Raw genomic sequence first — 20,315 nt, 5'->3', positions numbered from 1 at the left:
GGGGGTAAAAGGGGTGTGGGGGGGTTGGGGAGTGTCATATCCAGGGCTGGTGCTCGCCCCCTCCCTGTGCAGGAGGAGAGGGGGAGGAGAGCGGCGGTGCTGAGGCGGCTCAGCCCCTGCGCTGCGGGTGGTGGTGGTGGTGGTGGGGGTATGGGGGGTTATAGGGGGGGTTATAGGGGGGTCTGTGCGGTGTCTGTGCCCTGCCGCCCAGCTAACTGTGCGTGTGTCTGTCTGTCTGTCTGTCTCTCTCCGTACCGGGGGACCGCGCTCTTAAAATCCGCCCGATACAATGCACCAGCCTGACTCAGCCGCAGACATTAGTGCTAGGAAGATGGCGCACCCGGCGATGTTTCCTAGAAGGGGCAGCAGCAGTAGCAGCGGCAGCAGCTGCGTTACGGCTCCCACTGCACCAGGTACCGGCGGCGGGAGCGCTGCCCTCTCCGCCGAGGATTATCAGCCGCCCTTGCTGGTCCAGCCGCCGCCTCCATCTCCTGCAGCATCGGCGGTGGCGGCGGCGGGTCCACAGCCGACACCCCCTCCTCCACAAAGCCTGAACCTCCTCTCGCAGTCTCAGCTCCAGCCACAGCCTCTCGCGCAGGCTGGAGCTCAGATGAAGAAGAAAAGTGGCTTCCAGATTACCAGCGTGACCCCTGCTCAAATATCGGCTAGCATGAGCTCTAATAACAGCATAGCCGAAGACACCGAAAGCTACGATGACCTGGATGAGTCCCACACTGAAGACCTGTCCTCTTCAGAAATCTTGGATGTTTCTTTATCCAGGGCCACTGACTTGGGAGAACCCGAGAGGAGCTCCTCTGAAGAGACTTTAAATAACTTCCAGGAGGCAGAGACTCCTGGGGCTGTTTCTCCAAACCAGCCTCATCTTCCTCAGCAGCACCCTTCTCTGCCTCATCACCCGCAGCAGGGCGTCGTGATCAATGGAAGCGTTCACCCCCATCATGTTCACCACCACCATCATCTTCACCACCACCACCATGGACACCATCATCCAGCGCATCCTGGGGTGGGCAGTGCCCCGATTTCTGGAGGACCGCCACCCAGTCCGTCGTTTAGAAAACTATCAACAACTGGAAGCTCTGACAATGTTATAGCAACTGCACCGGGTTCTGCTGCATCATCCACTGGTTCCCCCGCATCTGTCGCGTCTAATATCCGCACTACGAGTACTCCTGGCAATCTAGGTGTAAGTCCTGCTTCTGGAACTAGTACCTTAAATAATATGGGCGGTGGTAGCTCTAGCGTGGCAAGCGGCATGCTTGGTACTATAAATTTAAGCAACATCACAAGTACTGGTAATGTAAATGCTTTGTCTGGAACTAGCAGCAATGTTAATGTGAATATCTTGAGTGGTGTTGGCAATGGTACGAGTGCTTCCTCTAGTGTCATTAACAATGTTACTAATCCAACTGCAGGGATGGCAGTGGGATCAAGCCAGCAGCAGCCTGCATCTGGCACGTCAAGGTTTAGAGTTGTAAAATTAGATTCTAGTTCCGAACCTTTCAAAAAAGGTCGATGGACATGCACTGAGTTCTATGATAAAGAAAACACTGCTGCAGTTGCAGAAGGAGTAGCAGTAAACAAAGCAGTAGAGACGATAAAACAAAACCCGCTCGAAGTGACTTCTGAAAGGGAGAGCACCAGTGGGAGTTCTGTTAGCAGCAATGTAAGCACACTGAGTCACTATACAGAAAGTGTGGGAAGTGGAGAAATGGGAGCACCTACTGTGGTACAGCAGCAAGCGTTTCAAGGTGTGGGTCCGCAGCAGATGGATTTTAGCAGCGCTGCTCCTCCGGCAATTCCAGCAGCGAGTATACCACAGAGTGTTTCTCAATCCCAGCTTGCACAAGTCCAGCTGCATTCTCAAGAGGTAAACTACCCGCAGCAGAAGCCAGGGGTCCAGCCTCCTGCGCAGCCCGGTCTCGCCGCTGTTCCCGGGGTTCAGCCGGCCCCGGTTAACATCCTCGGTGTGACCCCGGCGCTGGGCCACCAGCAGCCTGCCATGCAGGGCATGGCCCAGCAGCAGCTGCCGTACCCACAGCCGGCGCAGCCCGTGCAGACGCTGCCGGTTGTGCAGCAGCAGCAGCTGCAGTACGCAGGAGGACAGCAGCAGCAGCAACAACAAACGGTTCCTCCGCCGATGGCCGCAGCTCACGTCAAGCCGGTGAACCAAAACTCTGTTCCGGGGGCCATGCCGGAGTACATCCAGCACCAGCAGATCCTCCAGCCCCCAGCGCCTGCCATGCAGCCCAGTTCCTCCGCGGTAGGAGCGGGGCCGCCGGTTCCCGTTGCCCAGGCCCAGAGCATGCAGCCTGCGGTCCAAGCTCACCCCGCTGCTGCCCCTGCCCCGCCGGTGGCGCACGCTCCAGCGGCTCAGATGCTGAGCGTCGGGCAGCAAGGAAGCGTGGCTGCCGTGGTGCAGCCGGCGCCTGCTGCCAACCAAATGCCTCCTCCCGGCATGCCGTCGGCGGCTGCTCCTCCGTCTTCGCAAGTGGTGCAGCCTGTGCAGGCGGGGATAATGCAGCCGGGGTTACAGCCTGGCGCTTCGGGCCTTCCCCAGCAAATGGTGATGGCTCAGCAAAACACTTTGCTACCCGTGCAGCCGCAGGCGCAAGCGGTGGAGTCGGTGGTGCAAGGAATGAGCGGCCAGCAGCTGCCTGCAGTTAGCCCTATCCCTTCCGCTAGTACTGTTCCTGCGCCGAGTCAAGCTGCTTCGGCCGTGCCTCCCGGCATTCCTTCTGCCTCTATAGGTTTGGGACAGCCCCAGAGCATGGCGCAGGCTCCGGCCGTGCAGAACGGGAGCGTTAGCCAGCCTCCCTTGCTACCGACGAGTATAGGGATGCCGGTGGCGCAGAGTGTGCCGCAGCAGATACCGCTGAGCTCTGCCCAGTTCCCCGCACAATCGCTGGCCCAGTCGGTCGTGAGCCAAATGGAGGACGGCAGGCGCCCCACAGAACCTTCCCTCGTTGGTTTACCTCAAGCTGCCGGCGGCGAGAGCGGCGTCGGAGCCCCCGCTGACGGCACCAGCAGCAGCGCGCCGCCCTCCGCTTCCCTCTTCCCGCTGAAGGTGCTGCCGCTGACGACGCCCCTCGTAGATGGTGAGGACGAGAGGTAAGGCCTGGAACTTTCTTCAAAAGGTGCAGCCCAGGGTTTGAGCACAGCTCTGTGCCTGGCTGTGCTGTGAGGTGAAGTGGCGCGGGGTTTTTGTCTGAAAATCGCGTTTCTCGGGTCCCAGCGCGTGGAGGTATGAGATGAAAACGCTTGTTTTTCTCGTGAGGGGGTGGCTTGTATTGATTATGCTCCGAAACTACTGCGTGGGTAAATTGTGTTTAACAGTCTGTGACAGTGTGTATGTTCCCATTGTATAGAGGAAGACAAAAGAATACGGCGGAATGTGGGTACGCTGGTGGTGATTGTAGTTTAGATTATTTATTATGCTGAAATAATTAATATTTATTCTTCGGCGGATGACTTTTCCTCCGCAAGCCTAGACTTCATCCTGCCTCAGCTTCTCTTTTCAAGTGTTGCCTTCACTCAGGTTGAACCAGTTGCGAGGCTGTGGTGTGTATATATAGCAGCCTTCTCTTTGACAGCCAAGAGATGCTTTAGGCAAATGAGTCTGGTGGGAAAAGGGAGATTCAGCAACGCTGTTGTGCTCTTCAAATTGAACTCGGGGCACTTTTGGTCTTGGTGGTTTTGCTTCAAAGCAGTAATCCTTTGTGGGAGCCGCTCAGGCCTGTGGAGGGGCAACGAGCCTTTGAGTCTGGTGCACCTATTTTGTGCAGAGTAATAAGCTACGCGGTCTCCCACCTCCACTTTTTTCAAAGAAATGAAGGCTGCTTGGTCGTAATGCTGTGTGCTTGTGAATATTCGCATTTCTTGGTGTGTGCAAAGAAGCTGGGTCAGTTGCAGAAGGCCCTTGCGTGCTCAGGGTAAAGCGATCTTCCCAGCAGTTTTACAGTGCAATTGTTTAATGTTCATTATGTCTGGAAGTTCCTAATTATCGAGGACCTCTGGTGATACGCATTTAGAAATGGACCGGAAGACTGTGGTGGTTTCCCAAGGAACTTCTTGGCTAAGAAGAAATGACGCTAGTGGGAGAAGTAGATAACTTCAAAATAAATAACCTACCTTGAAAATGGGGAGAGGGCAGAAAAGAGCACTGGTAAAGAACAGCTGAGACTTGGAGAGAAAGACACAACACCAAATATTTACAAGGTGGGGATGGGAGGCAGGAAATAAGAGAGATATCAGTGGCCAAACTCTATTTAAAAAAAAAAAAAAAGGTTGCTGGGAGAGGCTGGCTGCTTAATATTGAAAATACTAACTCTATCAGCAGTCCCTGATTATGTTGATCATGAGGTGTTGACTGTCTTCGTGGCTTTCATCACATCTTTCTAAGATGCCAGGGAGCTATAATGAGTAGCAGCTTGTCTTCGAGGAGTGCTGGAAGACAAGTTCCAACACTGGTTCATTTTGATCATGTTTTTTAGTCGATAAATACGTGAAGGTGGTAGAAGACAGATGGAGGTGTTCAAGCTCACAGTGTCACCACTGTAGCTACTAGCAGGCGATTTTCTCAAACTTTTTGTTTGCTTTTCCTTCCTTCAATCTTTCTAAACTCGGACACTGATCCTGTTTTTTTTTTTTTTTTTTTTTTACCAACCAATTGGGGGAAAAAAAAAACACAACTAAGCTTTCAGGAGATCCTAGCTAAGTTAGAGAATTTTAAGCTCATTGATACTCGGTGTTTTGGAAAATCACGTCTAGCACGTGATTGTACCCTGATTTTAAGAGCATATGTTAGCTGTTTGTCATGATTGGTAGCTTTTCCCAGCATGTTTAAATCCCTCAGGGTAACAATAGCCAGAAATGCCTCCTTCCTCTGTTATTTGGCCAGCTAAAGATCATATCCTTTCTTCTCCCATGCACGTTGTGTCTTTGTTCTATCTGTCATCTCCAGGTAGCCTATACTTTTGTTCAGCTGCAGTTGGAAAATCATTCAGATGCTTTACACAGAGCAGGATGTGACTGTTAAATGGAGACCAAAAATAATTGTGTGTTCTGCATGGCAGCGGTGATCAGTTTGCTCGGGTAACTTCTGGTGGAGCTTCTGCCTGTAAAACTGGAAACTTGGTGAGATGGCTTCTGCTCCTGCTCCAGGGAGGCTCAGGGCAAGCACTGAACTGTCTTGACCGTGGAATTTCTTCTGGTCTGGAGCTCAGAGCTTGTCACTCCCTACAGGTAGCGCAGGACGTGCTGTTACCCTCTGGCTCCTCATTTACTTCTCTGGTTATTGAATGTCTTTAACTAGAGTACTCTTGAGAGGTTTTTTTTTTGCCTGTTTGTCAGATTATTCCCTATTTTACAGGAGGTAGATGGGTAGTGTGTTGTAAGCGTATGTAAACATTAAAGGAGGAGATATACTATAAATAAATACCTGTAAGTGCGTGCATATAAAATCCTGGTTGCTCCCTCTCCCTCGTGCACCCATATATCGCATTTAAAATTATATCAATACATCCCTAGTGGTTCTGAACCTGCCAAGGGAGAAGGTAGGGGAGGCAAGCAGGCAGGCGCTGACATAATTGGGCCAGTGAAGAAGCTGTAAAATTCCATGTAGTGTGCCTTTGAAGAAACATCTGACCTATGTAATACCTCGTTTAGATTAACTCCCAGCTTTCGTTAAACCTGCCTATAGTTGTGCTTAAAGACATCCCGGTATCTTTAAGCCTTCAGCTCTCGTTTTTAGGATGCTGTTTGCAGTTCTTTTGATGCCTGCTATCAGGGCATGGCCTTTTAAATAAAGGCAGCGTGGGGCGTATCTGCTTTGAAAACAGCAACCTTTATTTCCCCGGTATGGATCAGGTTTTTTAATCACCAATGTGACTCGAAGAGATATTAAAAATGATCTCCTTGGCAGAATGTCATATGGAAAATTAATTTACAAACTTTAATAAAGAGGATACAAATAATGCAGTCAGGTTCTGTGTTTATAATAATAAATTCTTCTGACTAATATTTCTTCAGCCTGTCAGGTATGCCACAGATGTTTACATATTGGTAGACTTCTGATATTTCAATCCACAAAAATGCCAACCAGTTTTTTGGATATCTTGTTTTGATGAGTTTGAACCATGGTATGAACTCATTTTAATATATGATTCTCACAGAGTTACTCCCTTAAATTTGCAGTGGTTACCTCAATGTATTCAGTTCTGTTACTGAATTCTCTCCATTTTAGACATTGGTCTTTTCAGCTCAGTATTTCATCTCTGGAACTGTAGAAGAGGATTTTTTTATTTCGATGCTTCTGAAATCTTTAAGTATTGAAAACATATTTATATTGCGGCAAGTTCTTTTGAGTATTTATACTTAGTGTTGCAAAATATATCAATTTTACATCTTTATAGACAATGCTTTATTATGTTGTAGGCATTTGCAGTGAGAATTTGTACAGATGGATATAAATCTTCCAATTCAGCAGTAATTTAAACAAAAACTAGAAATGAATGCATTTATACCATTTCTAAGGGCTATTGTAAATTAATTTCAGAAACTGAATTTGAGTACCCATTACTCAAAAGCAGATTTTATGAATGAAAGATGAGAGAACTAATAACTGTCTCTCTGTCCTTGACGTTTCCTGTGGAGTTGCTTTCATTCTTTCATCTGATGCAAGTTGTTTTCACCTGCTTGTGCGTTTCATCTAGCAGTGGAGCAAAAGAGGAAGGAGAAAGAGATGATAAACGCATAAAATTGGCATAGATATTTGAAGTATTCTTTATTAGCTGACAGTCTCTCCTGTAATTCTCTTTCTAAGAGAATTTTTTAGTAGAAGACATCTTTACCAGCAGAACAGACAGCAAAAGGCATTCTTGGAGGAGATGCTTTCTGTATACCGTATCTGTTCTGGCCTGCTAAATCCGTGGAGCAACTGGGATTTTAAAGCTGAACATGAGAATTGAAAGACCTGTGAACTGAATTTTAAGACTCTAGTAGTAGTAACTAGTAGTGGTTTGTAAAGGGAGAGTACACTCTGGAAACTGGATGAGGTTTCATATCCACAAGTAGGAAGGTTGGTCAGGTTTTTACAGATGCAGTTGAGTTCTTGCTGAAGCTGTTGGTAGGCAGCGTGAATGAACATACTGAAGCACAAGTGGAAGTTTCAATTAAATGTTATTTTTAATGCAATAACTGCTTTTTTGCATGCTGTTTAGAGTTTATGTGGACTTCTTCATTTGCTGTGAAGATTGCTTCTGCATATTTGAGCAAAAGGAGGAAGGTAACCTTTAGGAGATGCTTCACAACAAAGCATTTATGGTGGCTCAGCATGGATTTATGGTCATTATTTTTTTTAGGTGCAGCCTGGTGGCAGTGTCACCGTCTTCCATTATCCAGAGGCTAAGCTTGCTTTAGAGTTGTGTCATTTAAAAATGACACCACTCGAATTCCTGGATATTGACTTTTTAAAAAGTCTGTTCATATTTTCAATTTGGCTATTTATGGAACTTGGAAAAAAAACAAACCCGTTACCCTCCTTGTTAATGACAGATTGCGCGAGCGAAGAGTACTTTGGCGAAGAAAATGCAGTTAGTGCTGTGTGGTGCTGGCAAGTTCAGCTTCTTTTTTCATCTGAGGGAATAAAATGCCCTAGCACTGGCAGAATTGACTTGGTTGGTTCTCTGCTCAAACGAAGGAGGAGGAATTCAGGGTCTGCACCTCTTGTGTCTGTTGGCCAGCTGTAGGCACAAGGGTGCTGCTCCCCTGTGTCTGCAGCAGCCTTGGTTCACCGTAACTCGTCAGCTGGGTTCTGTGCCACTGGGGCTGTGGTTATCCCAAACCACATTTTGGGATAGTTAGCACAGTTCTTCTCCCTGGGTAATGACAGCAGCTGCTTTGCCAGCACCGTGGAGTTGCAGTAAGGGTGAACTCAATGCAGGCAAAAAGTTTTGGTATCTGTTTGGATGGACCTCTTCCTGGTGTCTGCCTTTTGGGGATGTGTTTTCTGCATGCTGGGTGTTGTGTCCTTTAAAGACAGGAAGAGCAGACGGGTTTTAATGGGATTTCCAGCAAATGTTCATTAGCACTATGGTTTTGGCTGCTCTTTGGGATCGGCAGTGTATAAGCAGGCTAAATATCTGCGGGTGTGAAAACCAACGAACAAAAGGTGAAGTGTTCAGTGCTGAAAAGCACTCGTTGCTTTCTCAGGATTTGCATTCCTTAAGCGACAGGCTGAACTGGAAATTGGGATCTGCCAGTCAGTCTGTGCTGGGAGTGAAGTGGTTCAACCTCCACCAGTCGCCATGGCCTAGGTAATGCCACAGCAGAGCAATGCCTGTGATGCTCCCTGGTAAGCAAAATCACATGAATGGGGGTGGGAGGGAGACATTAAAATGTAGCTTGCTTAAACACAAGTAAAAAGACACATGGATAGCACGCCTATGCTATGGAGAGAGCTATAATAATGTTCCTGGCATGACTTTTTTGGAATAGTTTGTGATCTGGGTCTGCAGTTCAGTGTAGGTAAACCATAAGAATTGAAAAAGAATGCTGTGTCTTTGTTCTCATTGATTTTTATGCCCTCGTTCTCTTCTCTTCTTGATTAATTTATGAGAATGAAATGTGCTGCGTGTGTAATATGTATTTAGGTGAACAAATACTGGTAACTGCTTAAAAATGGGCCTCTACCTGTCATTTACTGCACTAGGGCCACCAAAAGCAATGATATTAAGCAAAAGCATGTTTTACAGAGCACAAATCATGGGCGAGATTATTAAGTAAATTATTTCACAGTAACGATCACTGTAAATAAGGAACTAGTTCATTGTCAGTGTGACTGTACAAGAAACCGTAACCGAAAGGTAAGATGGAAAGACCTCTTGAGTGACTGGAGATATCCCTCGGTTTATTTTAGCCTGTTCTAAAACACTTACAGAGTTATGAATTGAATGATGGAAACACAGTGTAATTACTATATGGCATCAAACCAGGGCATCTTGTCCTTACGGTTTTGTTGTCTTAGAGAAATTTAACTCTTGGTCTGCACTGGGGAATTAGCTAACAAAGATACTACTTGTGCTGTAGTCTGTTGTGGGGTAGAAACCCTTATCAGCACATTTTGGTGCAAGCTTCCAAACACCTGGTGTGAATTAGCAGTGTTTGAAGCAGGATTTGCTTTGTGGTGCAGCCCTGTGCAGAAGTCTCCATCTTCTATTGAAGCCAGACTTCACTGAGAGAGATCGAGCAGTTCCTGGTGTTCGACGGGCAGAGATTGCCTGTCAACCCTAACGATCCTATACATGCAAATGTGAGATTCTTGCCGTGATATTCAGGCTGTTTTATCGTCGTTAGCTACCTTGTGGACTAAACTAAACGACTTGTTGGTACCTCCTGAATGAGGGTTTCTCACTTTGGTGCTGTGCAGAGATTAAGAATGACTCATCACAGCTGAAACACAGCATTGTGCTTTAAGAGCTGAACCCCTTCAATTTTATGGAAATATTTATACTTGCATCCTAACTCACAAACACTTGATGAGGTAGTGGGACTCTTTAGACTTACTTACCATTTTTCTCTGAGCAAACACTTTCAATTTTTGTATTTCAGATGTGACTCACGATTTTTTTTTTTCCTACTCCACAGCCTTTAACGTCATGGTTTTGACTTCATCTAAGCTGTTTTAATGCTATCGGTAATTTAACCTTTTATTGGGCAGTTAGTAATTCACTTAGCCTGGTGTGTACTTTTATGGGATTTTAACATGTTTTTTCTTTAAGTGTTCATTGTACTGCTATGAGGTGCATGCTGCTGATGAGACTTCATGTATCGAGTACCTCTGACAGCCAGGATGTATGGCTAAATACTGCAGGCATTCAAGCTTGAAGTTCTCATCCATGTTTGTATTTTTTTTCTTGCAGTTCAGGGCCAGCAATAGTCCAGAAGAGTCGGAGTGATTTTTCTTTGTCCAGCGTAGAGCTGTTACCTAAACAAACTGCTCTCTGTTTTAACCTTCCTTGCTGGGGGTTACAGGTATTGTACAGGCTGCAGTGGTGCAGGATTCGGAAAGTGCATTAGAAGAATAAAGTAGGAAGTAGAGCAGTTTGAGGTTTTTATTATCACCAGAGATTAGGAATTTAACACTTTCTGAGAAGCTGACTGTAATCCACAAAGCACAACAAATGTGGGTACCGTTGATATTTGTTTTTCTCAGGGAAATTCTCAGAAAACTGCTTCATATTTATCTTAAAATGAGGGATGTCTTGGCTATCTGTTCTATATTCATCATATTCTCATCTATATTGGAAAATTACACTTAGAATTTGCAAAAAGAGCCACAGGAAGATCTCCTGGAGGTTTAGGCTTAACTGAAAGATAGGAATGGATCTGTTAAAAAGATGGAGCTGCTATTTCTAGTAAGGAACTGGAAATCTGATACCGACTGGAAGTTGTTTGGAGGGAGTTTTCGAGCGTGCTGTTAAATGTGCTAAACCGCTTGGCCAGGCAGATTGTTTGAGCTTGTGTGCGAGTTGTCCAGCCTTCTTTCTGTTGTTGGGGTTTAAATTAGCGTGGATGTCCAGCAGCAACTTCTCAGGACTCTGGTTTCTTCATGTGGAATGCAGATTTGGACTTCTGCAGCAGTTGCTTAAGCAACAGCGTGAAAGTGCTGCGCTAAGTGTTAGGGACAGGACTTAATGCAGATGGGCATTCAGCAATAGTTTCAGTGTTTTCATGCCTAAAATAATAGCTCCTTAGTAAAAATATATAATGTAGCTCTGAAAGGTGAGTTATGTAGGTAAGGTGCTGTTAGGATGTGCTCATTTCTGTATCCTGAGCCTTACACTTGCTTCATTCCTATAAGATCTGAAGGTGCAAACTATGTGTAGCTTATATTGTTTTTTTTTCCAAGCATTGATTTTTTTAATCTATAATCAATTGTCTTTGGTCACTGGCAGTGCTCGTTTTTGGTACCAAACATTAATTTTCAGTGCTGATGTACCTAGTCAGCAGCCTGGTCGTTTGGTGTTATGCTGTGCAGCTTGGTACCTGTGGTGAGTTTTGTGCTTGGTTTGGGAATGGCTTTTTCCATTACATTTCTGTAAACAAATGCATGATATAGAAATACCTTTTAATGTGCTTCCAGTGACTTTGAACTCCCCATGCACTGGAGAGGGATGAAATCCCTGTCAAGATGAGGGAGAACTTTGACGCTTTTAAGCTTCCCCTGACCTTCCCTTCACCCAGCTCTGTCACAGTTGTGTTTGGATGGAAGAGAGATGATTGCTGGCGGTCATAACTTACATGCAAGAGATCAGTTCAAAACTTAACCATGCTAAGCTCGTGTTTCTAAATATTTAGAGCTCTTACAGCCAATAAAGAGTGTGATAAAGCCCAATAACTCATGTATGGTTGTTTGGACTGCTCTTGTGACCGTGGTTTAGAAATCTCTCTCTTCAAAGAAGATGAAACAAAAACTTCTCAGGCAGGGTATAAATTATACATGACTTGTTTGGCATGTATCGCAACTGAATTGGGATCAATTTAGGCAAAAAATGAGCTTCTGTCGATTTTCCTGAGAGATTATTTTCAGCTGGATAACTTTATTGGATGTGTGTGTACACAACAGTCTCATAACGTGCTGGTGTATCATGTGAAAAGGCTCTTATTTCTCTGAGGAAGTTGGTTGGTAGTACCATTAATTTAAGGAGGTATTAATTGTCGCTGTCCCTTGATGTCACTTGGATCCTCACGAACTCTGAGCATCTCTGAAATCCAGCAAGGAAGGATTCTGCAGTAGTAATTAGTTTATATTCGGCATTATGGCTTATGCTGCAAGCTGTTTAGTGAAAATCTTGACCTGACCTTAACTTGAAATGTTAGAACTTTTTTTTTTGATTCATTTTTTTGGGACTGAAAATTCTGAATGCTGCTTATCTGAACACATATGTGTGTCTATTTCTATGTGTATGAGAATATATAAACCTCTTTTAAAGGAAAAAACCCACAAAAACTTCTGGTGAACAACTGCTGCTGTTGGTGTTCCACTTCTTGCATCCATACAAAAATAAGACCAAGTGAAAATAAAAATAAAATGAACCATGAGTTAATATTTTAAGCACTTGTTAAATAATTTACTGTACCACTCAAATGAATTTAAGGTATAAACGCACCTCTTTAATCTATTGAATGAGGTTATTATGTTAAGAATGGATCAGCGCGTTGTGCTGCCAAGGGTTTCTTTAGTAGGCCTAATATCCTAAATTAGGTGAAATGGCAAGTTACTCATCAGTGCCCAGGGAATGGGGCAGGATGTGCATGTGCTTCCATGCTCTTTTCTTTCTTTCCAAGTTTTTAGGGCTTTTTCCAGCTCCGTGCCGGCTTGTAAAGGAGGAGTTCCCGAGCGTGGATTTCATTGGAGAGAGAGGAGGGAGTAAAAGAGGTGTGAAATGTTTATGATGGTGGTTTTTTGGTTTGCTTCTGTCTCTTCTTAGAGGGGAAAGGGATTTCAGTCGGCGTGAAATGGTGTCAGGCCTGCGTGTGTTCAAGCCAAGTGTATGCAGTTGCTGGCAATGCAGCCTCTTAGAGGAGGGAGGGACGGTAGCCAAAGGGCCTAGGCAGGAGTTGGGGTTCTGCTTTCCCTGCCTTATAACCAAGAGCAGGGATATGGTGATCCTAAAAGACTTGCTGTCTGATTTCTGTGCTATTTCTGAAATGATTTTAAGATAGCACTCCTTCAAAACATGCAAAATCTATCAACTTTTCAGTGGTTTATGGAAAAACAGCAGCGAGGCAAGACAGTAATCTGTATATTCCTGTGGACGTGCATCCTGGTAGGAACGAAGGAGGCTCTACAAGGCTGCTGCACCAAAACCTGAGTCACCATTTTGTCATGAAAGCATGGGTTGGCCTCTTCTCTGGGGTTTCTCGGAGGTTTCTCTGGGGATGTGTATTCTTAGTGCTGCTTGCTTGCGCTGGGGCACAGCGATGTAATTGAGCAGTCTTTTTATTTCACTGGAAATTAACATGTAAATGGCAGCTGATGACTTGCATGAGGATATTTTCGGCTTCTGAAGAATACTGAGATCTGTGGAAGTGGGGAAAATAAATATTAACATTGTTCCAGCAGACAGTTGTGGCTAGCAGCAGTTATCTTCTTTGCATTTGTCTGGCTGTGAGAATCTGCTCGCCGAGAATCTTTAATGTGCATATTTACTGTCAAAACGCTTAAAATACTTTAAACATGGAATTTTAGTGCCTGTGAAGCTATTGGATGAAAGTGTTTTCTCTGAAGGTGTCACAAACAGCGCTCTAAAGAATTTTTAAAGGGACATTGAAATTCTCCTGTAACTGCTCGTATGTGTTTTCACGTAGACTATGTTGAGGCTTACTAAACTAAACAATGTTTAAGAAAGCCATGCAACCTTCCATCTTGGTAACTTTTAATTGAAGAAATGTAAAATAAATCTATTTATTATGTTTTAAAAATTATTTTTAGGAGATCCTTCTTGTTTGGAGGCTGGAAAAAGGTAGTCTAAACTACCCTCGATATTTCAGGAACATAAAAATATGAGTATTTATTGTAGTGTGTATGTGTGTATAATATATAGTAGTAGTAGTACAACTATATATATTTCTATATAGTGTATTATCTATATTTATATACCTTCATTCTTAAAATGTACAGCAATAAATACATTGGATATTGGGATATCTCTGTCAAATGGCCTGTGTATATTCAGGTATAGACTGAAGATCAATGTAAGACACAGGCAGTTATTCAAAATCCCAAACATCTTTTCTTTCTTACTTCACTTTGGTTTTTAAAAATACCTATAATTCACTGAAATTATAGGTACTCTTTAAAATTGCTTTCCTAAAAGGGAACAGTCATGCAGGTTGCGTTTGTCTGATAATACTGCCGTGTAACTTTGCACAATTTGGCATGGACAGCTCGACACCGAGGTCTGTGTTCAGAAATGCTCAAATACAAGTTTTAATCTTCTGTAGTGAATCGTATTATGTGTATGTAGATCTTTTCTTGCTGGAACTTCTTCAGTTGTGCGAGTTCTACTAAGAACTTTTGCTTTCCTGAACACCCGTCTTAGAATGTAAGTGTAATGGAAAATCATATTGCATGAACTTTTATCTTCATGGGAATGTCAAGATGGGCAAAGAAATAGTAAAAATAACTTCTGATTAATTTTTCTCCAAAATATCTGCATTTTCAGTTAGAGAATTAGCAGTCTGTACGTCAGGATATACTTGCACTGAAGTTATTTTATAGCTTAATAGGATTTTTTCTGTAGTGCTTTTTATACCAAATATAATTTTAACTTCTTAATACACTTTATCCTAAGATATAATGAAATTATTTGTCCCTGTGCAGGATACTTTCAGTGTGACTGGCAAACACTGGATATTTCGACTTGTGCTTATCAGTTGTTTGTTTACAGCCACTGGCATATATCATCCCCCTCTAATGAAGAGGGGCGATTAAAAAAATTCTGGGAACGTTTCGTTTCAGAAATAAGAGTTAGAAAAAGTAATTACCATAGGTAGTCTGGTCTGCCTAAAGTGACCACAAAAGAAATGCCCCAAACATAATTGCTGGTAAAAGTAAGTAGCCTTTTTTCTTCATGAAAGCAAATCTAGCCCTGGCTAAATACTATTTAATTACAGTGTCTGTCAGGGAATGTGACCAATTCCTGTGAGACTGTCCTTGGGTACTAACAAAGGTTGTTTTAAATCTCAGATGGGGAAGTAATGGGTTGAAATGCAGTTCCTCAAAAGCTAGGCAGGTTTTGTCAAAAAGTATGTTAGTGGGTTGAAGTAAGATTGCACAGGCATGGTCCATGAAACATGGAAATTAAGGCAGCCTCTTGCATCTTGGCTTTTCAGAAAACTGAAACTAGTCACTCTTGGTGACTAGAGTCACTCTTATTTAACCAGAAGTCTTTTGTCCTTTCCTCTTAGAGTAGGCTTGCTTGCTCTGAACCTTTGAAAACAAAAACTGAGCTAAAGTTAAGACCTGTGGTGTTGCTGTAGTCTTTACTAGGACACTGTAGAACTCGGTTCGTGTTGCATTTTTTTTAATGACTAAGTATGATCTACTGGGATTAGAACGAGTTCAAAATAAAATGGCAAAGTAATACCTAAAACAAGAATCACAAATCTCTAAAGCTGAATGGTAAACCTCCATCTGGCTGCTGGTTGAGGCAATGACTCAGAAGGAGCCTAAAGCTATAACACACATACTTATTTTGTATTTTAGGTTATAAGTGAACACTAGTTTAAATCAAGATCTGGTACCAGTAAATGTACAAGTAAATGTATTATTTTCTGAGACAGGTTACCCATAGCTTCCTTCTGCAGCAGCATCCGAAGTACCTGGTGCTGGCATTTGTTGAAGACAAGATACTTCTTCACCCTTGTTTTTAAACTTTTGTTGAGAACAGTTTTGAAGTATGAGGGCCGGAGAGGAAACTGATGGAGTCAAATGGAAAAAGAGGTACAGAAGTAGGCCATACCCCAACCTGTTTATAGACGTGTGAGTGATCACAATCGATCACATGGGCTGCTAAAAGCTGGAAAGCCAAGATGTGTTACTTCATGGAATAACAGAAGTTGTGAGGTAGGGAAAGCTATAATTCCTACCGCGTTCTTTCAAAATGTAGCTCAAATTAAGATGTCACGTAAGCACAAAACAAGATATTTACAGTGCCATTAACAACAAAAACATTCATTCACAATCGTTATTTTTCAGGAAGCTGTTCTCGTGCTTGAAAAATGTAATGGTCAGCACAGCAATGGCTTAAAATAGCCCTTTGGATGCTACAGCACTGACATTAGAGCCGCATTGGCAAACGTCCAAGAGCCCTGTAAAAGAAGAAGAAAAATGCTTTACGTGTTAAACTTGGTTTCATAAGGCAGCTTCTGATGTTGAGATTCACTAACATTTTGAAATTGTTTGCCTACTTCACAAAGCTACCATGAAGTTTAAAACCCTGTGAAGAGTCTCTTTGTAGAAACAGTTCTTACAGGCTACACAAAAATAACTCTGTTACAGGAGGGCATGTGGGGTGCCTAACTGTGCTGAAGTGAAGGGGTAGCTGCACCTGTAGGGTCAAAAGAAACAAGCTTCAGCAGTTGCATGTTTCTGTTTTCCCTACGTGCATGTTTTGCAAATGCTTGGTTGCCTTATCAGCATACGCTGTAGGCCTTTCCAGGCAAATTCATCTTTACATAAATGTGTTTGGTGGTTACGTGATAGAGCTGAGCCATGCCATTTGTCCCCTGCCACACAGCAGGAGGAAGGGAATCCTTTAGCAGCCTCCTTTCTTGCTCCTACCCAAGACATCCTTGGTAGTTATACCTTCCCCCACGGGAGGAGAGAATACTTTTCTTAGGATATCCACTCTTAAAGCTTCTGTGAACAACTCCATTAGCTGTTACTAATGAATAAATGAGTAGCAAGCATTAAAAATTACCAGGTTCTTAATTTTACTGCTGCCTGAGAAGGTCTCTGAATAAAAGATGTGAAATGCTTCCCCTCCCAGTTCTGTCAGGTGAGTGCTGGTACCAAAGTTGCTGAGAACTGTCTTTGCAGTAAAAAAAAAAAAAAAAAAAAGGACAGGACAGCTCCACTTGATTCACAACTGCATGGTTGCTGTTGGAACTGGAGCACCAATGGTCATTTTGAGAATCTGTGAGATCTGATACAGCTTCATCGAAGCGCTTCCTCATCATGGTGCTGCTTCTCACAAATGCAGCTCTGCTGTTCCATGCAGGAAGATACAGATGTCCTTGTTACACTTTATTCTAGCCAGTAGCACCGAGGAGGAATTGGACTTCTCTAATAACTTCTGAAACACGTTTTTCAGGACTTGCAAATTTCTAGAGCTGCTGGTGTTATCAGATGCTCTGCAGATCAGCAAGATGTCAGAGGTCACTAAACCCTAGAGGAGACAAGTAATCTACTTAAGCTTTTTATGACTTTATTTAGAACACCTAGCTACATTGAAAATAGCTTTCTTTCCATTGTGTTGTATTTATTTTAATCCATTCAGCAGTCATTCTGGGCAAATAATGTTCTGCTTAATGCATTTGTGCCTGAACGAGGCCTGAATGTGCTCCCTAAGGGAGTACTATTGTGGTGAGGTCTTGAGTCAGAACCTGGGTTAAGATGAGCCCTTAAGTCTGCCATTCTCTCTTCCTATTGTGGCTCTCTGCTGCATATTAGTATTGTATTGGATTATACCTCTCCCAGGAATCCTTCTTCATACACTGGAGGAGTTTGCAGACTTCTCGGGAGTTTTATTTGGTGTTTGGAGAAGGTGCTTGATTCAATTTTAATGCAGTGGGGTGTGGGTTATACAAAAACAATGCAGTTACTTTGCACGTTAGCAGTAAAATGAGTAATAAATTTAGAAATACTGGAAGCCCAATGATAATGATCTTGTTTTAAATATAAAAAGTTGAAAACTTTTTTAAAAAAAAGCTTAAAAAAAAAATAATCCCAGTTACTAAAGCCAGTAAATTGTTGTAACGTTTTCTAAGTATCAAAACCAAAACATTTGAAATGTTCCCTGCTAGCTGCAGCATTGGGTAGTGGTGAAGGGAAATAATATGTATGGCTTAAAATTAAAAAGCATTCTTACCTTAAAAGTGTTATATCCTAACTTCAATAACATTCAAGAATTTATGAATGCTAACTAAAGCTGTTGACCAAGTATTCTATTTGCAGCTTACTGCTCAGGAAACTTATTTCTTCCTCCTCCTGGAGGAAGAAAATAGTCTCGAAACATCATGTTATGAAGGTGATGTAAAATACTGTTATGGGAATGGTAAAGTGAGGCAGGTAATTTTAGAGTTTTGAATATCTTCTCAGGACAATGGAAGTGAAGGTGGTGAAGGGTCTTAAGAACAAGTCCTGTGAGGAGCAGCTGAAGGAGCTGGGCTTCTTTAGCCTGGAGGAGGCCAGGGGAGACCTCATTGCTCTCTATAACTGCCTCAAAGGAGGATGCAGTGAGGTAGGGCTTGGTGTCTTCTCCCAAGCAACAAACAGGACAAGAGGAAATGGCCTCAATTTGCTCCAGGGGAGGTTTAGGTTGGATATTAGGAAAAACTTCGTTGAAGGGGATGTGAGGCTTAGTGGTAGACTTGGCAGTGCTAGGTTAACAGTTGGATGTGATGATCATGGAGGTCTTTTCCAGCCTAAATGATTCTATGATTCTGTTCTATGAATTTAAATAGAAATAAATGACCATAATTCTTAGGTTGGTGCTTATGACTTGCTTGCATCTCCAGGAAGAGTGACAGATGTGAACACGAGACATTCCTGCGAGATAAACCAGGTGCGAAGGACTGGGGAGAAGGATGCAAGAAATTTATGAACTTGCATGTGGCTTTACTCTCAAGAAACTGTACGTGACCCCTTTTTGTCTAGTACAAGTTTGCTTATCTCTGTAAAACATCCTAGGAGAAGTCTGAAGACATCCAAGAGTAATAATGGGCCAAACTATTTCAAGTACTTCTTACAGCACAGGATCAGTTGCTGCCACCTGTAGCCAAGTGATTCTGTAGGACGCTGTCTGCTGGGCTGGATAAGTTTATACACCTCATTAGGCTAATAACCCAGCGCCAATAACTTTAATAGGTGGCTTTTGCAGCAAGTCCTTTTGCACAGTCAGTTACAATTTCATCAGATAGCACTGCTGGAAGCATGCAGTACTGGAGACGGATGGGGTACTATTCCTGCTGGGTGAGTGAGGACTTAAGGCAAGTTGCTCCGGATACACTTCTCAGATGTAAGTTGTTGAAAAGTGTTGGCTCTGTTCTGCCTTTGAGAAGAATTGTCACAACTGTTTACATTTGGGAAACGATTGTGCTGTTGTAGGCTTCAGACTACGGGAAGGAAATGATGATCACAGTTTCTAGAATCTGGGTCTTTAAATGTTTTGGTTTGGTTAAATGGTATGGCTTAGGTATTTTTTAAAAGCTATGTATCAGAATGATGCAGAAGCTCTTTTAAGGAAAAAAAGATGGATATGTCAGTAGAATGAGGATGGAGACAGAGCTAAGAGGAAAAAATAAGGAAGCCAGATCAGCTCAGAGCATAATTCTTACTGTGTAAAGACCTTTGAAAACAGTGATTTCTGATGTTGGTGCCCTCCAAGAATGTAAAGGGAAATAGAAACAATTTGCTGGAAAACTTGCTACTCCTGCAAGTATGTGACTTAATTTAAAGAATAGACCGGTGAAGTTCAGAAGCTTTAGGAGTAATCGGATGGAGAAGTGTAGAAGTAGAATTTCAGTGATTGAATTAGTACGTGTATTACTCAGGGTGTGAGGCTGAAATGCAAATTTTTTGGGGATTGTTTGAAACTTATGTGGAAAACACGAGCTGTTCTAAGGACTGTTGAACCTGATTCAGGTTATTGTGTACAGAGTTTTCTGTTTTGGTTTGGACCATCTGATCTCCCATATTATTTAAGCTTTTCAGTTGCTGCACAAAAGAGCCTTACATCATGTTCCAGCATCAAAACAAGCTGTTAAATTCTTTGTTTGCACTAACAGTTTTTGTCCTTTCAAGTTTAATATAATTGATTCAAATAATTAGCTATGTAAAAAACCCTACTTAATTAAAATCCCAGCACCTGAGGTTTAACGCACGAAAGCTTGGGTTGGAAAAGGAGATCAACAAACAAATCTGTGGCTGAACTTTTTAATTGATCCTTGATCGTTCTTGCAATCCTGTGTAAATTCGGGAAGAGGATTGTTCGCATATTTGGGGTTTATGATAGGATGGTTATTTCTGTGCTGTGTCTAGGCAGGAGGAATTTCAAGGACTCTGACAAATGCTTATTATTTCTAGTTATGTGGAACCCATTTTTCTAAGGAGGAAAAGGAAGAGTGATGTAGCCACGGAAGAATTTTCTACTGGAATTCACTCGTAGCTAATTCATTGAGATTTGGTACTGCAACTGCTTATTTATGGTTTTGCTTTTGACTAAGGGAACATTAACGGAAAGGGAGAGAATGTGAATTGCTATAATTTAACACTGAGTTGATTATATTTGTTCTTCAAACCCCTTGCTTACCTTTTGCACCAATGAACCACAGACACAGGAATTTGGATGTCTTTCCCTCGAGGCTCCATTTTTTTTTCACAATTTTGACTCTTTTATGAGTAGTTTCTCATTACTATTCACTCTACATTTAGTTAACAGTTACGGATATAAAAAGCTTGTGTTAAAAATGAAGATTTTAGTAATGTAGCTTTAGCTTAAATCATACAT

General features: G+C 42.9%; 1 protein-coding gene across 7 annotated transcripts in view; it reads left to right on the top strand.

The window, feature by feature from the left end:
• TSC22D1 (TSC22 domain family member 1) overlaps window positions 1-20,315 on the top strand; it is a 78,052-nt gene that overhangs the window by 850 nt on the left and 56,887 nt on the right. For 6 of the 7 annotated variants that reach the window (XR_011806412.1, XR_011806409.1, XR_011806411.1 and 3 more), the window contains exon 2: window positions 299-3,129. Coding sequence is in view for 3 of the 7 variants with exons in the window: in XM_027472117.3 (XP_027327918.3) it covers window positions 332-3,129 (2,798 nt within the window). In the remaining 4 variants the exon portion in view is untranslated. Of the gene's footprint in view, window positions 1-289; window positions 3,130-20,315 lie in introns of those variants that run through there. The other variant, XM_072032541.1, reaches the window with a different exon arrangement.

Source organism: Anas platyrhynchos, chromosome 1 (assembly GCF_047663525.1).
Source record: "Anas platyrhynchos isolate ZD024472 breed Pekin duck chromosome 1, IASCAAS_PekinDuck_T2T, whole genome shotgun sequence".
Classification (NCBI taxonomy): Eukaryota; Metazoa; Chordata; class Aves; order Anseriformes; family Anatidae; genus Anas; species Anas platyrhynchos.
The sequence above is the reverse complement of the archived record's forward strand: the minus strand, read 5'-3'. Positions and strand labels throughout refer to the sequence as shown.